General features: G+C 35.2%; 1 protein-coding gene across 4 annotated transcripts in view; it reads right to left on the bottom strand.

Annotated features, from left to right (window-relative positions):
• The window catches only part of GALNTL6 (polypeptide N-acetylgalactosaminyltransferase like 6), a 505,353-nt gene that overhangs the window by 290,708 nt on the left and 195,424 nt on the right, over window positions 1-19,221 (bottom strand). For all 4 annotated transcript variants that reach the window (XM_039551174.1, XM_039551173.1, XM_039551172.1 and 1 more), the window contains exon 4: window positions 12,227-12,393. In XM_039551174.1, the coding sequence (XP_039407108.1) occupies window positions 12,227-12,393 (167 nt within the window). The remainder of the gene's footprint in view (window positions 1-12,226; window positions 12,394-19,221) is intronic.

Genomic DNA, 19,221 nt, shown 5'->3' with positions numbered 1-19,221 from the left:
AGGTGTTCCAGCCCTCTGATTCTACAGTGAGAAATTAAGAAAAATACAGCTGATTCATCTTAAAACACAACCTTATGCAGAGAGATAAAACTAGCAAGGCAGATGCACCCCAAATTTTAAAATAAATGCATCAGAATTATGTTTCTCATCTCGATTTTTTTCTGTCAATCATCCTTTTCTGCTATGATCCTCCTCTCTGTTTCCTGCAAAACAAATTCTCATTCCTGTCCCTCAGCTCCCTGCAGATTGTATTGATCAAGATCCCATCAATAGACATTTTTTCAATAATAACTTCACCATCATCTCTATTCTTTTTTCGCAGCTACTGAAACCTGGAATCATTCAGGTTCCCTGGGATTTGGTATCACATTCCATAGTTCTGAAGTGGTTTACAGCTTCAGGGACACTGTATTTTGGACAAAAATCTAGAAGAATCGAGAAAATCTGCTCCCCATGATGCTAAACACAGCCTGAGGGAGGAGACTGAAGACAGGAAACAGAAAAACTGTTTTTCTTCCACTACTTGTCTCTTATATACAAACAGGGATGTAACTCTGCTTGCAGGATTCTGCTACCTCTTTTGTATTTACCTTTTAACAACAAGAATGCATATGCATTTAAGCAGCTTTACAGAAACACTGCAAGGATGCATGACCAAAAACCCACATATGCATCTGCAGTACAACTTAAAATAGCAAGGTAGGCTAGACTGACACCTTAGAGTTAAAAATTATTTCATACCAAATAGTGTGCAGTTAAATCGCTGTACCACCAACTTACCTCACAGCTCACGCTGCTGCTTCAGTAATGTGGGAGTGCCACACAAACTACAATTTTCACACCACAGAGAAACCACTGTGAAGCAACCAGTATGTTGGAATAGAAGGTGATTCCATCCTGAAATAAAATATCATCTGCCTAAAGAAAAACTGTTTGGGGAATAAACTGAAAGTGAAATGACTGTGCCACATCTTTTCAAACATTTCATGTATGGAATGCAGATCTTGGGGGTGAGGTGGGGAACAGGTGGGCTTGTTGGGGAGTCAACTGTTCTTGGGCACATGACAGGATCCTTTTTTTTTTTTTTTTTTACCTAAAGCATGTTGCTAAAATTCGGCTCAGTATATGCCAGCTTAATTAGACAGTCTAAAAGTGATACAAGCAACTTAATCACAGATACTTTTTCTGTCAACATAATTGATTTATACTAGGACAAGCTCATCCCTTCTACTACATGAACTCTAAAAGTACCCAAGGACAAACAAAGCCCACTACAGCACAGCAAAATGCAAGTGATTGTACATATAAAAAACAAAGATGACACCATGACCAACAAGTGTGCTAGAATAGTTTATCATTTAATAATGGCATATACTTTCCAGATTTTCAGACTTCTTTGAAGTGCTCCCAAACTCTACCCCATTGAAATAAAGGAAATTTGCTTTAAGTTGAATTTTTATAAATATTATTTCACTGTCACTCATAATCAAGACATAGCATTTAAAAAAAATATGACATTTGTTAGGTACAGCTTAACTCCACACCTACTCCATGAAAGAAACCAAGTTGAAACAGATTGCACTTTAAAAAACTAAAATGATCATGGGACATGAGAAAGAAAAAAAGAAATTAGCTCACAGTTCTTGCTGAAGCTCTAAATTCAGTTAGATTACCTGAACTAGCAACAATTACAAGACTCTACAGAAATAATCAATTCAGTTCAGAAGTAATAATCATCAATTTCCTTCAAAATGTAATCACCCATACTTCAGGAGTACACACAAAAAAAAGGGGCTCCAGCATAATTGGCACCATCAACCTATTTTACGTTTCACACCCTTACATTCACAGCTGGCACAAAGATTGTCACTCACTGACTAAGAACGTGTTTAACTTTCCTTCAAAGAAAAAAAACACAACCAGGAATTATTTTAAAAAAAGGATACATAAGGTCCATAACACACTGACTAGATGCACATATTGGAATTTGGCCCATAGTACACTTCAATGCTGTGTTCATGTATTATTACAGTTTGTAGCACAAAGCTTGCTTCTTATCATTAATATCAAACTCCCAATACAAAACTAAAACAATGAGGTTTGCAGATAAGAAGCAAGCACTTCATCTAGTGTTTACAAACACATTAAAGAACTGGAATAGCTTTAGACTCAAATGTAGCATGGATTAATTTCATTTTTTCCATTCATTAGGATAATCTGTCATTGCTTTCTAGAGTTAAAAGCTGCAACAAGTAAACCACTCAAGAACAAGACTAACATCTGTTCTGTATTGCTTTGTAGTGTTAAAGGATACTGTCTTCAATGACATCACATTTGCTTGTACATAGGACATCTATCTTTCTTCACACCAGGAACTGCTTTATGCAAGCCTATTGCAGTAAGACCTTTGAACAAATTTTTTTCAAATTCTCCTCAATGAATCAATTATACTTGAAACATGTTTTAAAGCATCATCACTGTCCACTAGAACATTTTTATATATGTTTATAACATTTTAAAATGTATAACATTTTTAAAAAGAAACTTTGTAAAGTTAGAATATTTACAAACATGAGCAGATTTCCTTGTTGACTAGAAATAGAGTACCACAAATAACAATTAAACTGTGTCTCTTCTGTGATTAAATGAGGAAGGAATGGAGTAAGACAGCAAACTCATGCTTATCCTGCTAAATCTAATGGAGTAAGTTTGCTATTTTGATAGCTGTGCATAAACAGCACCTTTTACAAAGACTGTAAACTCTTTTTTCTAAATTCAGTATTATGCCCTTCAAATGAAGGGAAAAAAGAGACCTTAGGCAGACATCCTCTTCTACATTTGCTGAGATTTCTACCTATTAAAGAATTATTAGGTCCCTAGTAAAAAAAATAAAGATAGGAAATATTGTAGAAAAATATCCTGATGTAACAGTAGGAGAAGTTAGATTACATATGTTAGAAAACCAGAACAAACAAAACCAAAATCTGCCCAACTCCCACCCCCCCTCCCCCCCACCTTTCTGACAATAGCAACACTCACTCAAGATTTGAAAGCCAGAAATCAGCACAGACTGGAAAGTCTTCATCCCTGAATGCCATGCACATGTTTGCAGTACATTTTACCAGTGTGGTAAGAAGGGTTTTCTATACCACATAAAAGCAAAATCCCCAGCAATCGCCTGTTCTAAATGGTTAGAATTTTCCATATTGTGTAGTGCATTCTGCTTTCATGACACACTCTCTCATTGTTATCCTAATGCATATTTCTTGAATTTGTGGGGAGGGCAGTTATGGGGATTCCTACAGCAGGTGAACAAAGGTTGCTAGGTCACTGACCATAAATGAAATCAATGTGTTTGTTTGCCTCTCTGTGCTGTGTCTCTCAATTATGCAGCAGCCCTGCAAAGCTGCAAAAACCAAAGTGTGTACTCGCTCTCATAATGCATAAACATACAACTGGATAAAAAGGGGAAAAAGAAAACCACCACCCCAAGTAAAATGAGTTTATACCTGTAACTTGGGAAGGCAGAGGAGAATGCTAAAAGCTCTTTGCATGTACCAAATCATCTTGCTTCTGGCACTCTTCTTTATCAAAATTTTCCACTGCATATGGAACTTATTCTAATTTAGAAAACATGGTTTGACCCAGTCCTATTAAAATGAATCCTTTATAATTGCTCGATACAAGTTATTAATGCTTTGTTCACAAATCAGTAGCATTTAAAAAACAAACTGCGCATGACAGAGCCATTAAAGCTTTCAGCCATTTATAAGCTTCATAAAATTGCCCATCTGTCTGAAAGACGCATGAGCTCAATTTGGGAAATCAGCACACACAGAAAAGCCCCCAAAGTTGACTGAATGTCTGGATAGCGATTTCTGAGAGCAACAACATTCCCTTTCAAGTTAATCGAAATTATGATTGCATTTTTGTCCAAGAAGATTTGTAACTTGACAATTCCATATGTCACAAATTCTTCCTGTGAGACACTGAAGAGCAACGAACAAACATGCATAAGTACACTTTTGATTTTCAACTGCACAAAACAAAAATCTGCATAAACATATACAACACTAAACAAAGAGATGCTTTTGGAAACAAGGCCTTCATTTATTCAGAATGAATAAATAAAATAAATAAAAATGATGGTGGAACTGCTTGCCATTATCCAGGAAAGAAGCATCAGAAACAAATGCTGTCAAATTATTACTGGGTTATCTCAAAAGAAAAGCATCAAGATTAAATTAATATAGATTAATTTCAACTCCCAATAGTCTAAGAAAATATTCTGTAGGCTTTTATTCACTTACTTTCACAGAAATAGAATATACCAGAACTTTAATGGAAATTATTAACTGTTTTACTACATCAGTGAAACAAGGTCAGAACACCTATTAGAACTCTTTAAACATGTCTGATTTTGTCAGGGTTATCAAAAATAAAAGGGCAGGACAAACCTTTGTTCTTCATGTATAAAGCTTTGAAGGCATTCATTTGCTAACCTCATTACAGGATTTTTCTTCTTTCTTTAGGATGTGTTAAGATTTAAAAACTAAACACTCACTAGCAATCCTACATATAAGAATCAGTCTAGAAAAGACAAAGGCATGTAGTTTGGGGGGAAAAAAAAAGGCCTTAGGTTAGCAACCAAATCAATGTTCTCCCACTCATCTCCCAGGGAAACTATTAGATAGTATTGATACCCCGTATCTGACTGTAAGGACTTTTACAGACCTTTTAGTAAAACACAGTGTTTTACTACCAGAATTCTGGGTTTAAAATTCTCTTATGAGTGACAATCATAATTTCCTGCTTTGATAATTTCACAGCTTTCCTTATACCACCCACATTTTTTTCCCCCCTCTTACTTTATGTGAAGTATCAGAGAAGGAACAGGAAAATAAGGTTCACCCATGATTTGCAAACAGGAAAAAAGGACAAAACAAAACACATTTATAATACAGTAAAATGCGGTAAAAGATTTTCTAAAATTATTTTCTCTAAGATGCATAAAATGTAACTATGGACAATACTATTCCTTGGTGATTACAAGCTTACTTGAAAGTCTACATTCAAGAAAGGTGAAGTATATTTTTAAAGTCTATGTAGGTGAACTCAAATATTGCAATTAAGGCAACCTTGACTGTAACAAAGCACCATTTTTGGAAAGATTACTAGGATGTTAATTCGAAAGCTTTATTACACTTTATTACACTTTATTAAACTGCAATGAACTTTGAAACCTGAAAGTTGCTATCTCTTTTTGTGTACAATGAGAAGATAATGAGTTATTTAAAGATAACATTGAAACAATACCCATGCATGAAAAGGATCATGAATAAATTTCAATTTTAAATTAAAGGAAATTTTCTAAATAAGAGGCAACTAATATTTGGCAAGAATCCTTTCTGTTGATACTATGGCAAAACCTAGTTGACAAGCTTATAAAAACAATACTTTAGAAGATCTCAGGCCTGTTCTCCTCATTCCTAATAACAAAGAACCACCCAGAACAGAACATTTGATCAGTTTGGATCTGACCAGATGGAATGTTTGCAAAAAGTCCAAAGCAACAGACTTCAGTTTCCATCCTAGATCACCGGTCTGCAGGTTTTAATCGTGAATATTCAGGAGACATATCATTCGAAGACGTAAAAATTAGTTACCATCTCCATTACACTACTCAGTGAAGTTGTAGAAGTAATACATTTAGAATCCTAGCTAAGAATTGCATAATGCAAATAAGACAAAAAGAATTCTCAAAGCTTATAAAAGAAAATAAAAAGTTTAAAAGAAACTTATAAAAGAAAAAAGAAATGTAGGGAAATGAGGTATAAAACCAACATCTTTTCAAATTTTTCAGAAACTAATGTGCATCTTTTCCATAGTTCATTAACTGAAGCAGAAAAAGATAATTGTGAGATAATTGTTCAAGTCTCTTGTCAAGTTGTTTAGTCTATTACTGCAATGTATTAATGCTTTTTCAAGGGGAAAGTAAACAGCTGATGTTTCAGAGAAAAGCCGATGTAGAAACCAATGTTTATGCAGATTTAAAAATTTTCCTTTCTGTTTGCAAGATCAAACTTGAGTATTCCACATGAGGAATTTAAATTGAATTATGGCTGAAATTACATTATTTTAAACCCTAAGGAAATGTAAATCAAAGCTGAGATGCACAGTAGAAAATTTGCCACATGAATAAATGTGCTTCCAGTATTTCAAGATTACTCAGAGTGACTACACTGTTTTAAACTGAGACTTACTTCAGGTATCTCACGAACCATACTCAATACAAGCATGGCATAACAGTTTCAGAAGCTGACACCCAGAGAACACAATCTTGCTAAGTACAGGCTGCTCACTGGTTCCCATCTCAAAAATTCCTCGCATGTTCACAGACCAAAGGGATGCAGTGTGTAGGCACAATGCACACCCATCAAGCAGTCCATAGGGTGGGCAGCTAAAGATAGACTGAGCAATATAGAGCTTGTGGAAACAAAAACTCTGTATTCTGACTCCACAAGTACTCAAAAGTGAAATTACTTATCTATTATAATCAATTTGATCAACTATGTGAAAAATAAAAATTTGTTTGTATACTAATGTTTTGTCACTGGAGTTTTCATTTTTACAGCCAAGTTGTATTTGAATTCCCTGTATACATTAGGATGTGGGTATAATCCTAAATTTATCCCACAACAGACACATTCTCAATTAATTCTGTCTAGGTAAAGTGTAAAACTTCAATTGTTTGAAGTTCTTCCCACCTCTCGCCTTTCTCACAACATGACAATACTTTTACTCGAGCAAATAAAATGCATTTTGAGATGAGGTACAGTTGCCTTCAAAATGACCATTATTCTTCTGAGCTGAACTCTCACCAGCCTCAGGACAACCCTTTCTTTTCCCACTGGTAAAGCCGTTCTGTCAAATCAAAATGCCTTCAGTAATGAAACTGCTATTGTGAGGTACATCAAGAAGCTGAATGTAAAATCTTGTACTCCATCATTTCAGAAGAAAAACTCCACAACAGAATTTATAATGTTAAACAATCAAAATTGGGAATGTACAGTGAAGAACAGAAAACTTGGTATTACAGATTCAAATCAGTTTATTCCAACCTAAGCACAGATCTTTTAAGTTGTACTTGTTACAGTGATAGTATTTTTTTTTTTTTGACCAGAAGCAAGTCCCAAATTTCATGAAATTCAAATCACTGAGTGCACTGTAGAGGAAATGAATGAGGCATTTTATAGCTCAATATCACAAGTATAAAAATGTAAATACTGCATTTAGTTAGATCTCTAGTCAATATAGACATCTTGAAACTGAATTTGTTTCATTTTCTATTTGACCTTTTCCTTTTTTTCTTTTAAATCTCTTTAAAAATCAGACTGACCTTCATATAGGGTTAAAAGTTAAGATTTTTTTTTTTCCTGAGTATTACACATGATGTAGTAATATGTCAATATGAAGGTCAACATTACTTGAAAACTTTGCTGTATTTAACTCTGCTCCTATAAAGTTTTGCTTATGCTACCAGTGATATGTACAGTGCAATTCAAGTTGCTGGGGTCACTCTGGGTTCCAGGATGCTGCATTAAGCAAGTGTGAAGCCACTGCAAATTCTTTAGTAAGCAGAAAACATCTCTTTACCTTTGTATAATTACTTGTCTGCAGCAACAGGCTTCCCAGCTGGTAAGGCTGTGTGTTTCAGGTATAGCTATTCATCTACAAACCTAATAGATTTATATGTGGATTCATCCTTACTTTCTTGCCAATAAGGCCTTACATGAGCTATGCCTAACAGCAATTTTTGGAGATATGAGCTTTCATCATACTGAGAGTTTCTGTCTATAGCAGAGGTTTCCTACAACAAGACATTTATACAATACAATTCCACTTTCATTTAATCAGAAAGTTGTATCTAGCCATGAACTGAAGCCAAGCATCGATACACTTGAATCTCAATTATGTTACATAAACTGTCTAGAAACAAAATACAGGTAAGTTCAGCTTCATGCAACAGCATGTATTCCTTCAGTGGAAAGTGGTGCAATCTGATAGTGTGATAGAGTTGCTCTGCTTTTAGCACAAACTCTCTTCCCTTATTCTTCCATTACTGTATAATATGACCAGTGTAGTTTACAGAACTACAGTTTAAAAAGCACCCCAGTCATACATCAGGTCTTCTTCCATGTTCACAGGAAAAAAGCACATTACTGGCACTGAAGTTCATCAACCAACTAAAGCTCTGATGAAGTAGTTACAGGTTGCTTTTGCACTCTGACCTCCATGTTATTAATCTGGGCTATTCAGAGGTCTGACACAAACCATATGGTAACTGATAGGGGACACTATGATACTCTCAAATGACTAGTGGCCCAGAAAACAGACCTAAGCAAGGGGACAGATACCAGAGAACATAATAGACAGAAAAATGAGAAGGGACTGGCTCATCAACATGAAGGAAAATTTCCTAGTTTGTCATTTTCTACCAAAAAAACCCCCAGTTCATTGCCAGTGACAGGAACTACTTGAAGAAGAAGCTGCTGGCTACTAAGTTTTCATTTTTTTTTTCCCTTGGCAAATCTGAGGGTTTTTTTCAAACTAAAATACTGCCAAATAATTGTTACTGCTAATAAATTTGTTGGCTGTGGCACTGTTTATTTTTTCTTCTAATAGGTGCTATACCGGTTCAAGAACTACGGGGTAATGTCAGAATGCTTGGTAAGTCAGCTTTACATTCATGGGCATATACTGTGTTAGTAACAGTTTAGAGGTCTGATTATGCTAATAAAGTAATTAAAACACCAAAAGAAATAAAGGTTGATGTACAAATACATCAAATACTGGCAACCTACATGAACTGTTTAACTAATGAATTATGCAAATCTATGTTTCCCCAAAGTTTTAAAACATTAATTATAGTTATTATTCTTCTGTAAATGCAAGCTGTTCCATAACTGAACCAATGAAAATTTGCTGTCTTTTTCAATTTCCCCTTTCCTTTGAAACCGTTGCCCACATTCTGCTTCTTGCCCCTTTTCAGGGATCTGCTGACTTCAGAGCAAGCTAGGTCAAGAAGAAACACCCTATCTCTAAAGTAAAACCTTATTCCCAATCCTCCCCACCTTCCATTTCAAACAACCCTCACACAAACACCAAAACTCTCCCAGAAAAAAAAGTCACTTTCCACAAGGCTCATTTTCCCAGAAATCAGGGTCACAAAACCAGAGCTGCACACAAAGCCACTGCAGATACCTGACACAGATGTGTTGGTATCTCCAATATAAAGGTTCATTTTCCATGACACTGAAGCTGATGGGTCTTTGAGTTTGAAATACAGGGCTTACATGAATCAGGTTCTGGATTTGCAATCCCAAATCCATCACAAATCAGAAATACTTTGCATGCTTTAGTACGCAAAAATATGTACATCATTAAATTGCACCCTTATTGTATCCGCGGCTTTCTAAGGCAAGCTAAATAGAAGTCTATTATTTGCCTCTCCTTTACAGAGCTTGTTAAATGACCATGTATTTATTCTACATGTATTAGAGCACCTATGAACTCTAGATTCAGTCCCCTTTCATCTCACCAGTACACCAACATTCGTCCATTTGTGTTTACAATATAAATCAAAGCTGTTATTTTTGTTGAAATGGAGTTCCACTAAATCAGACATTTTTCTCCAACCCATTGCTTCACCATTTCTAAATATAAGCACTCTCTATAAGTTATATGAATAAAGAAATCTTGCAACTCTGTGTACCTATTCTTAAATCGACATTTCTTTCTGTCACAGATGACTTCTAATATTCACGTAGTCTTTTATACTAAATCTGTCCATAACCAAATATTTCATTTCCAAGTTTCATAACATTTGCTTACCTCCCTCTTAATACCAAGCCTTTAGTCTGCATTATATTGCTATTTAAAGATGTGAAGCTGTCCTTTTACTTTTATAACATCTAAATGTTGTAATTTATTCTGAATATTATGCATGAACTATCTAAAGGTTTTGATCATAAAAGCCAAAGGAGTGAATATGAATAAAATGAAGGCATACAAGTAATTCTGCAGGCAAACCAGAAAACTCTTGGTATCTAGCTGTTCACTAAAACATTTTCATCATTTGTTATCAAAAGTTTTTTCAGTGTATTTCAGTATTTATGTTTGCATTAGTTAAAAACACAATATAGTCGCAGTTAAATAAAGTTTAGAGGATCACAAATACATGAATTAAACCAACTTCAAGCGTACAAAATGATTCAACTAACTTATAAGTCAATGTTACTGAATTCAGAGTAGAGACTGCAGCAGATTTTTCTTGTGTGTTCTCTCTTCTTAGAACATACAGTGCCAAATATGCTCAAGTTCAAAACCGGCAACCATTCACAAGCCCATTTCTGATCTTTATTTTAATAACATTGATAAACAGAAGCGAATCATTCTACTGGCACTGCACTTCCAGGCCCAGCTTACTCATACAAGTTTGCTTTGTAAATTTCTTCCACTTTTTCAAACATACATTAAACACTTTTGTAAAACATTTCTATGCTATATGAACCACTTCCAGCTGAAAACTGTTTCACTGAAAAGTCAGATAGCATTATATAACTGGAAATGAAGAAGACTCTGGAGATTTGTATAGTGTTATAGCAATTAATATTACTTCCAGCAACCAGCAGAAACTAAGAGCATGCAAGAAAGAGCAACAGCCTGTTTACTGGCATCAACTCTTCTTCTAATAACCTGGAAGTAGGTAAGCTTTACAAAACACTAACATATTTAAAAATGTATCAACAACAGCAACTATGATCTTAATTTAAAAATGCTACAGTATTACCATATTGAGCAAGCATAGCCACAATAGCTGCTATTTCAGAAAAAAGCCCAAAACCAACCAACCAAACAAAAAAAAACCCCAACAGAGAAAGAAAGAAAAAAGCTTCTTTACTTGTCAGATACCTCATAAAACCAACTTACAGACTTCCCCATGAGTTGTTTACTGCTAGGAAATTGTTAGCCTGCAGAAACAGCCTGGTTGTGCTGTTTTACAGGTCTGGTTTCAAAAACTCTCATCTGTGGTCTAGATTCCATAAACATAGAATAGTCAGAACTGTATTCACTTTACAATTTCACTTAAATTGCATTACAGATCGAGAGGCAGTTCATCAAAGGACATATTGCAAGTAAACCAGCAGATATGAGAGGGCAAGATAGATGCGTGCAGCATTTATCTTTCTAAACCCTGAGATATCAAGCTAAAAAAAGATCTTACAAAAATGATTCTGCTACTGCAGCACTCCACTAATATTTCTCTCACTCACCCAGGGGCTTCTTAAAACAGCAGGTCAGAAATCTATTCCTCTAAGTTGCTGAGATAAAGGTTTTAAGCAAAACATTAGCAAAGGGTACAATTCTCTCTTTTACTGTCTATTAATCTACTGAGAACAAAGCTCACATACACACCAGAAACTGATGTTTCAACAGAAACAGAAAACCCATCCCCCAAAACACCAAAGTCAAAGGTTTTCATGCTTAAACTTCTAAGACATAACTGAAATTTTAAAAAAACCCCTCTTTCCCAGTTCCATATCCTTATCATGGAGGAATTTTACCTAAAGAACTGTTAAAATTCATTTAGGGAACTTGAGGCATTCATTTTTTGTGCTGCATTCAAGAAGTAATGGTAGCATATGACATTAAGTGAATAAGGTTTTCTTAATTTTACTATATATATAAATTATGTAAACTTTGATCAACTATTCTAAAGCATTTTTTTCACATTCTATTCAAAAGAGCCTCATTTCTCTGTATGGTTATTTTATACTAGTATGTGAATCTGCCTAGATCAGTAAAATTCCAGGATCAAAAGCTAATTCGTTGGATCCAACATGGTCAAAGTTGATACATTTTTCAGAGCAAAAGAGAAATGTAGGGAAAAGATGAGGAAATATTAAAATTTGCAGTATTTCAGTAACAACCTTCAAAATACAACATTAAGAAGGGTTAATGAACAGTTCACAGTCTCTCTTCCCTTTGACACGAATTTCAGTATTCATGCCAAGCAAAACAAAAGCCTCTTATAAATGTTTATTCCTGCTAACAATCAAACAGTACATCAAGGCAAGCAGTCCAGGTCTCCTGCTTTTGCTTCCTGTATGGACCACACTGCATTTATAAGTTTCAAGTTAAAACAAAACCAGCTGGGCCTTACCTCTGTCACTGAAGTCATCCACCAGAATTATCTCTGCGATGAGGCTGTCTGGAGTGCGGTTGATGATGCTGTGGATGGTGCGCAAGAGCGAAGTCCAGCCTTCATTATGAAACGGGATAATGATGCTGGTGTTTGGTAGTGTTTCCAAGTACACCTTGTGCTTACAGCTGGAGAGGCAAGAAAGTAATTGTATAAGCATACTGAAAATCTCAGTTGGCATATGCTGTCATCCATTTGGGCAATTCAACCAACATGGTTTCTGGCATAAAATTGAACAGTGCAATCAAGCAGTATCTTCATGTGAAAATAACTGGATTGTTTAAAACACACTGCTTACAATACTGAGTAAACTGGAACAATAACAAAATTTAAGCGGAATGAGTGAAAAAAATCTAACTGGCTGGAATTCTTTTCCTTTACTGAAAACTTTTTCCTGCAGTATGACAGATGACATATCTTCTACGACATCATTTCCAAAAACCAAATCCTCTTATCAAAAAGAACTCTGAAGCATAATATGAAGCTAATCTGAAATGATCGTTTGGTCTACAAAGAAAAACTCTAGAAAACATCTCAGTATTATCCTGGGTGATATGAGCTTACAATATGAAAAACAACAACAACCACAAATACAACTCCACATCTACAGATCCAAAATGACTGCTCCTATTAAATATAGAGATAAAACAATGCACAGTCCTGGAAATGCAGACTCATAAACAAGGAAATGTAAACAACCTTTCATCTTTGAAAGGGAAGCGCTGTATTTTCAACATCTTAATTACACAGCAGCTATGGAATATCAGTGCTTAACCCGGCTGTTTTCAATATTGAGTTATTTACACATTTCAGAACGAAAAAAACAAAACGTTCAAATAATGGTCATGCAAATCAGTGTCTCCTAATATCCAAAAATATTTTATGACAAATGTTTAGATTACTGTAACTGATAGGACCTCATCTTTCATGTTTTGTTGAAAAAGAGAAAAAAGGGACACATTCCTCTGTTATTAACAAAGCCTGGCATTTTCACCTCTGGGGACACAGTAACTGAATGATTTCTCATTCCTCAAAAGAAAGTCACATCATGATAAAGGTATCCCTAGAGCAGAAACCTGTCATCTTTGCAATAAACAAACAAAATTAAAAGTTTAGACCTGCAAATTCTAGGTTAAAAAAAAAAGTATAGATATCTTTGCTCCTTGTCAGAAAGTATAACTACACATATCAAACACTGCTAGAGGATATAATTTTAATTTACATATATTTGCAGCTTAGTTTGGATTTTCTCTTTATAAATGTCACTTAGAAATCAATATTTACCAATACACTGTACGGCTACCACACTGATGAAGTGTTCTAAAGAAATAAAAACTCTTAGGTACTACAGCTGTATTTGCAAAATATTAACTGTTACGTACCTGCAAATAAACTAACTAGCTTTTAGATGCTCTCTTAAAAAATTAAGATTTAAATTTGTAGTTCAGACTTTTCTTCCTTAAACATAGTGAGAATTAATTTAGTGACAAGCCATTTTCAGAAATAATAACTGTGGAAACTTTTTAATAAGCAGCTTGCTGGTAAAACATACATGCACACTGGAAAAAGGAGAGCTGCTTTGCAAGAATGTGAAGTTCTGGAAAAACAAGTGCTCATTATCTAGGGGCAGAAAAGTCTAAGTATGTATATTTGAATGTTTTGTGAGAAAAAGAAAATCTGCTGCAGAAAGAGAATTCAGTAGAAATTCTTTTTCTTATCTGTTGGAAGAAGTACAACAAATGAAGCCTATTAATACATAGCTGTTTCAGTTGACCAATTAAGAATAACGCCTACCAAACCAACACCTACTGTTGCCAGCCATTTGCCAACAGGGATGCTTCTTGGACTAGAACAACTGTAACTACCAGACATACATGTAATTCTCACATGATTTTTGAAAGCAAAAGTTGCTCCCTTTAGCATTTTCAACTCCCAGTAATTATGATTTTACAACTAGTAAGTTTCTACCTCCATAAAATCCCAAGCCAAAAAAACCAAAAGAACCAAAAAACACCGCACAATACCAAGCAAGAGAACCCCACATATGTCAGACTAACAACTTCCAAAGGGCAAGAGGAAAAAAAATACTCGAAACACCCAAACACATCAGAATGACATTTTTTAAAAAGTCACCTTTCCAGTATGACAGTATACCTTTTGAAAGCACCTGTACTGAAATGTGTGTATTTGCATGGTTAATATTGTAACCTTACGTGTGTAAGGATGAGGAAGGTCGTTGGATTTGGATAGTCTCATTGACAGTTTCAGAGTAATTACATATTCTTAAGTGATGAGAAAGAGAAGCAACATTGATGGATTTAGTTTAAAACTATTCAATTCTTCCTGCCGAACAGATTGCTCCAAAACAGAGCCACACTTAGAAGAGGAAAGCATCTTACACCATCTTAACATTTCTCCATCATTCAACTTTGACCTTTCATCCTCATTTACATTTACTCTTGATTGCCATTGCAAAGGTATCTGGCTATATGTGAATTGATTTCTAGTAAGAACCACAAAGCACCAAAATGTCCTTTTCTGCTTTTATAAAAAAAACCTGGTCAGATTTCAAATTTATAGAAATAAAACCTTAAATTGCATCATTTTCTACTGTTAAAGACAGTCTGCTAGGTTTTATAGTAGTGCTTACTTGCCTTTCTTCAGCAAGTGGAATTCTGCTCATTTTTAGCCCCTTGTTCTCTGACATGAGACTCTAACTATAACAGAAGGTCACTATTTTAAAAAGCGTAACATGAAGTATGTTCTATATGAAGTTCTATTCAACATTGTCCACAGCAGAGTGCAGCTAGCCCTGTGCTGTGATGGGCTGCAGGGCAGACCTGATGAATAGCTGGAATGCTCGGGAAACGCCCATGAATTGCAACAAAGATGCAGTCAGACCTCTGCAGCTGAGACACTGGATGTACCGTGAGAATAAACCTATATATGTTTATGAGAATAAACATATATAATGCATGCAGCATTTGTTCAAAGCCCTTGAGTGTGCTTCTTTATATCCTGAGTTTTAGAAGTGATGCCAAATACCCTGACTGCAAAAAGACTACTTAGAAGCTAAAGACATTGCTTCTTGTTTTAAAAGGGAAATTCTTGAGTCTCCAACGTAATGAAAAATTGCAATTCAAGATTCTTTCATGCTTCCTGAAGAATGCAATCTTACCAGAATTTATTAAAATAAAATATAAAGCAAGGTTTGCTGTAGAAAGGAAAAACGCTATGTATAAGAGATTACCATAATCTCATATACATTAGGTAAAACCTTCTGAATTATGATATACATGTTAAATGAAACTGAACTGACTACCTATAGGAATATTTAAAAGGCTATTGAGCAAAATTGTACCTTTTCCCAGAGCCTCAAAATTTTAGTGGAAAATTCTGTCGAACTTGTATCAATTTAGCAAATTTTAGTACTTGCACACATGACCTCCAATTGTCATCCTCCACATAAAGACACTGCAAATTACTTGCACACTTTAGATGAATGTAGGCTCTATGTGGACAGTAAGTATCATTCAAGTAGTTTGAATGGCAGAAAAATGTGTCCAAGCCATTCAAGTGTCCACTGATATTCACTGAGGCTTGAAATACTAGGAAATCCATAGAGGCCTGGAAATAAATCCTAAAATCAATACTCAAAAAAGGTTAGTAGATTTAAGATGGACAGATAGGCAGTTCAGCCAGTTTCAGTGAAGTAATTAAGGGTTTGCTCCAAGACATAACTCAGCACAGAAAAGATTGATACATAGTTGATGTCAATCAACTTTAAGCTCTCCTTTTGATTATGAAATCACAGCTCGATTGATAAAGGCAAATGTATTACTGAAGAGCTTTAGTGTCACATTCTATTTTGACTGAGGAATTAAAAAAGAAAAAAAATCAGTGGTGAATTGAAAAATGGGTACACATACTAAGTCTTTCAAAATAATTTTAATGGTAATGTATTATTTGCTACTTTTAGCTTGTTTCCATCAGGACTAGTTTTTGCCCTAGTGGCACTTTAAACTGGATTAACTTTTAAAGTAACATATGAGAACCCTGCACTAACAAGACTGAATTAAATAGCAAATGAAGATGAAGACAGGTCATTTGACTCTGTTAACTCATTCTGCATATATTGTAAAATGGCTTGTTTGAATGAAATATATATTAGTATAAACACAGTATAAAAACACATGAAGTTTCAGAAGAGAAACTTGCCATGATATTTTATAATTTTGGGATTGAGGGCAGAAAACCGAATCAGCCTACCTGAAATTAGTATACCAAACTGATTTTTCACTTTGGCTTTGATCATAATAATTTCCATGAAAGTGTTTTCTGTAATCAGCTCTGGCTGTGTATGTATGCTCATCATTCCCATACTGATAAGAGGATAAATACTTACGGATGCTAAGAGGACATCACATTATTTGACTAGTCTTCCACTGGTTTTGTTATATTTTTCATCACTTTTATCCTTACCTCCATACTTGTGTTTCTTTACATAACCAAGTAGCTCAGTCCAGCAGTACTTTTAATGTTTAATGTTTGAGACACCACTCATTCACTTTTCTCAGAAACCTCACACTACCTCTTCCTCAGCTTACCTTGTTCAGCTACAGGACTAATGCTGCTTCCTCTTAAGTGGTTGGTAAGTGATCACTTACAGAACTGGAAGTTTTAGTGCTCAAGGTTTGATGCCATCTTCCACAAAGTATTCCAAAACATGCTGATCAGTCAGCTTAGCTCACACCTATGTTCATAACTCTAGGTATGTGCCATGCTACACCACCAGCACCCAGTGTGGTATAACAGTAAACATCTGCACATCCTGCAATACATCCTAACTGAATAGACCCAAACCCCCAGTCTACTCCACAGGGTGATTTTGGGATTATTCCTAGCTCTACAGGCTGCCAGACTAGGCTGGTGAGTTCAATCAGCTTGCCCATTTCACAGCCAGACTGGAATCCAGCAACATATGGGCATGTTATCTCTCTTGTTCTTTCACCACACAGTCTCATCATATGCAAGTAACATGCCAACTCTTCTCCTGACCTTTAAAAGACAGTGGCTTTCAGTGCTCAAGACTATACTGCCTATACTACTGATCATCTTCAGTTCATCTTATGGAATCCCTTACCAATACTTTCCTTATTGGAGACTGGGAATCCAGCTTATTGCGGAATTTCACAGTGACACATTTGATCACACAAAACAATAGAAAAAAAATAGCTTATCATTATTCCATAGAGCAAGTTAACTATTAAACCAAAATAATTTGCTTCTATAGTATGATCCAACTGCATGCTGGTCCTGTTACAAAGGCAAACCAGGAAGAGGATGTCCATTGTGTTTGCTAGGTGAACTCTAATTTAAAGAAAGCATATACTTTGAAATTTTTGTATTTTTATACAATGCACTCATCCTAGACGCTTAAAAATGCAGAACTTTTCAGAAAGAGTTCAGTCAAGTAACTACCAGTCTTTTGGTTGTACTTTTCAAAACAAATAAATGGCTGCCGCCACAGAGATTATTTTAAGCCCTTTGGAAAGCAAGGTCATTTATATTCAGAGGGCAGTATCCGAATGCCTGAATCAACAAGTTGGGAGGGGACAAGGGGATGAAGAAGCAACAGTATATGAAGAAGCAACTAGGACTCATGGTAGGAGTATTATTCAAGGAGGTGAAGAAGCTGACAATTGAAACTAGAAAAGAGCTCCTACTCAGCAGAAACATTTTCTGCATAGCCTTAATAGAATACTACAGATTGGCCTTAGTAATGTACACCAGAAGCTTTCCTAAAGATGCCTCTTTTATTGCATTTAAACATAACATTATTTTAGTGCAGCACACTAGCACTTATTCATGGAACAGTGCTGAATAATAGGTTCAGTAGCTAAGGTTAAAAAAATGGAAAATTTCTTGGCATAAATAATAGATTTCTTCAAGCTTATTTATTGAAGTCTTAAATGTCAGAATACATTCTGTGTTATGTCTGAAATGCCTCAGTAGACACACTCAGCAAGAAAATAACCATGATAAGCAACAGTCATCCTGCTAGTTAAGTAGCTCACACATGTATTTTCTTACTGAAGTTATTACATTACCATTCAGAACAAAGGGAGTTTAGAAGAGGACATGCAAGCGGCATTATGCACTGCCCCTGCACAAATACTCAGAATTATTAAATAACACTAGCCATGTGGACTTTGCAAAAAAATATTTTATAAATGTTAACACTTGTGTTAAAAAAAAAAAAAACCACAACCAAAAACTGGCATCAAATGATGAATTTGCTGATGAGTCAGATACAATGTCATTTTCAAGATTACAATGAATCAAAAGTTATGAACCTTGAATTTTGCTTTCAAATATCGCTGTCCTCGACCAATTTAGTCTCTCTTTCTATGATATTTCAGAACTTAATATCTAGTATTTCCTATCAAAGATTATCACTACATCATTAAATTAGTCCCTCAGAGACTACTGGGTGAGATTTTTACAAACAGAGGCCCTATCTACCAGTCTACAAGCTGTTTCCACATTTTGAAGCTGTAACTGCTTTGAAAATCAATCTCTGTCCAAACAATCTCCTTCCTCTCTCCCTCCTATTAGATACTAATTAAGCACTTATTAAGATACTTATTAAGCACTAATCACACTTATGATTCAATTTTGTAATTTATTACTGTTTTGAAAAACTGAATTCCGAAAGCTGCACAGTACTGTTTATTATGCACACCTGCCACAGTCACCAGAAAATGGTTACTTATGAAACCCAAGTTCTTTAAAAAAGGTAAAGTAGAAGTTATTTGTAAACAATTTCTATAGTAAAAAATTTTAAATGCACATAACTGATAAAGTGGAACTTTCTATCAGCTTGTACTTGGCATGCTGCTCCTACAGTTTATTTTTGGAGCTTGGCACTTGGTTCCAGCAGTTAAAGGCTTATT

Source organism: Corvus cornix, chromosome 4 (assembly GCF_000738735.6).
Source record: "Corvus cornix cornix isolate S_Up_H32 chromosome 4, ASM73873v5, whole genome shotgun sequence".
NCBI lineage: Eukaryota > Metazoa > Chordata > Aves > Passeriformes > Corvidae > Corvus > Corvus cornix.
Note: the sequence above shows the minus strand (reverse complement) of the source record. Positions and strands in the feature narration are given on the sequence as shown.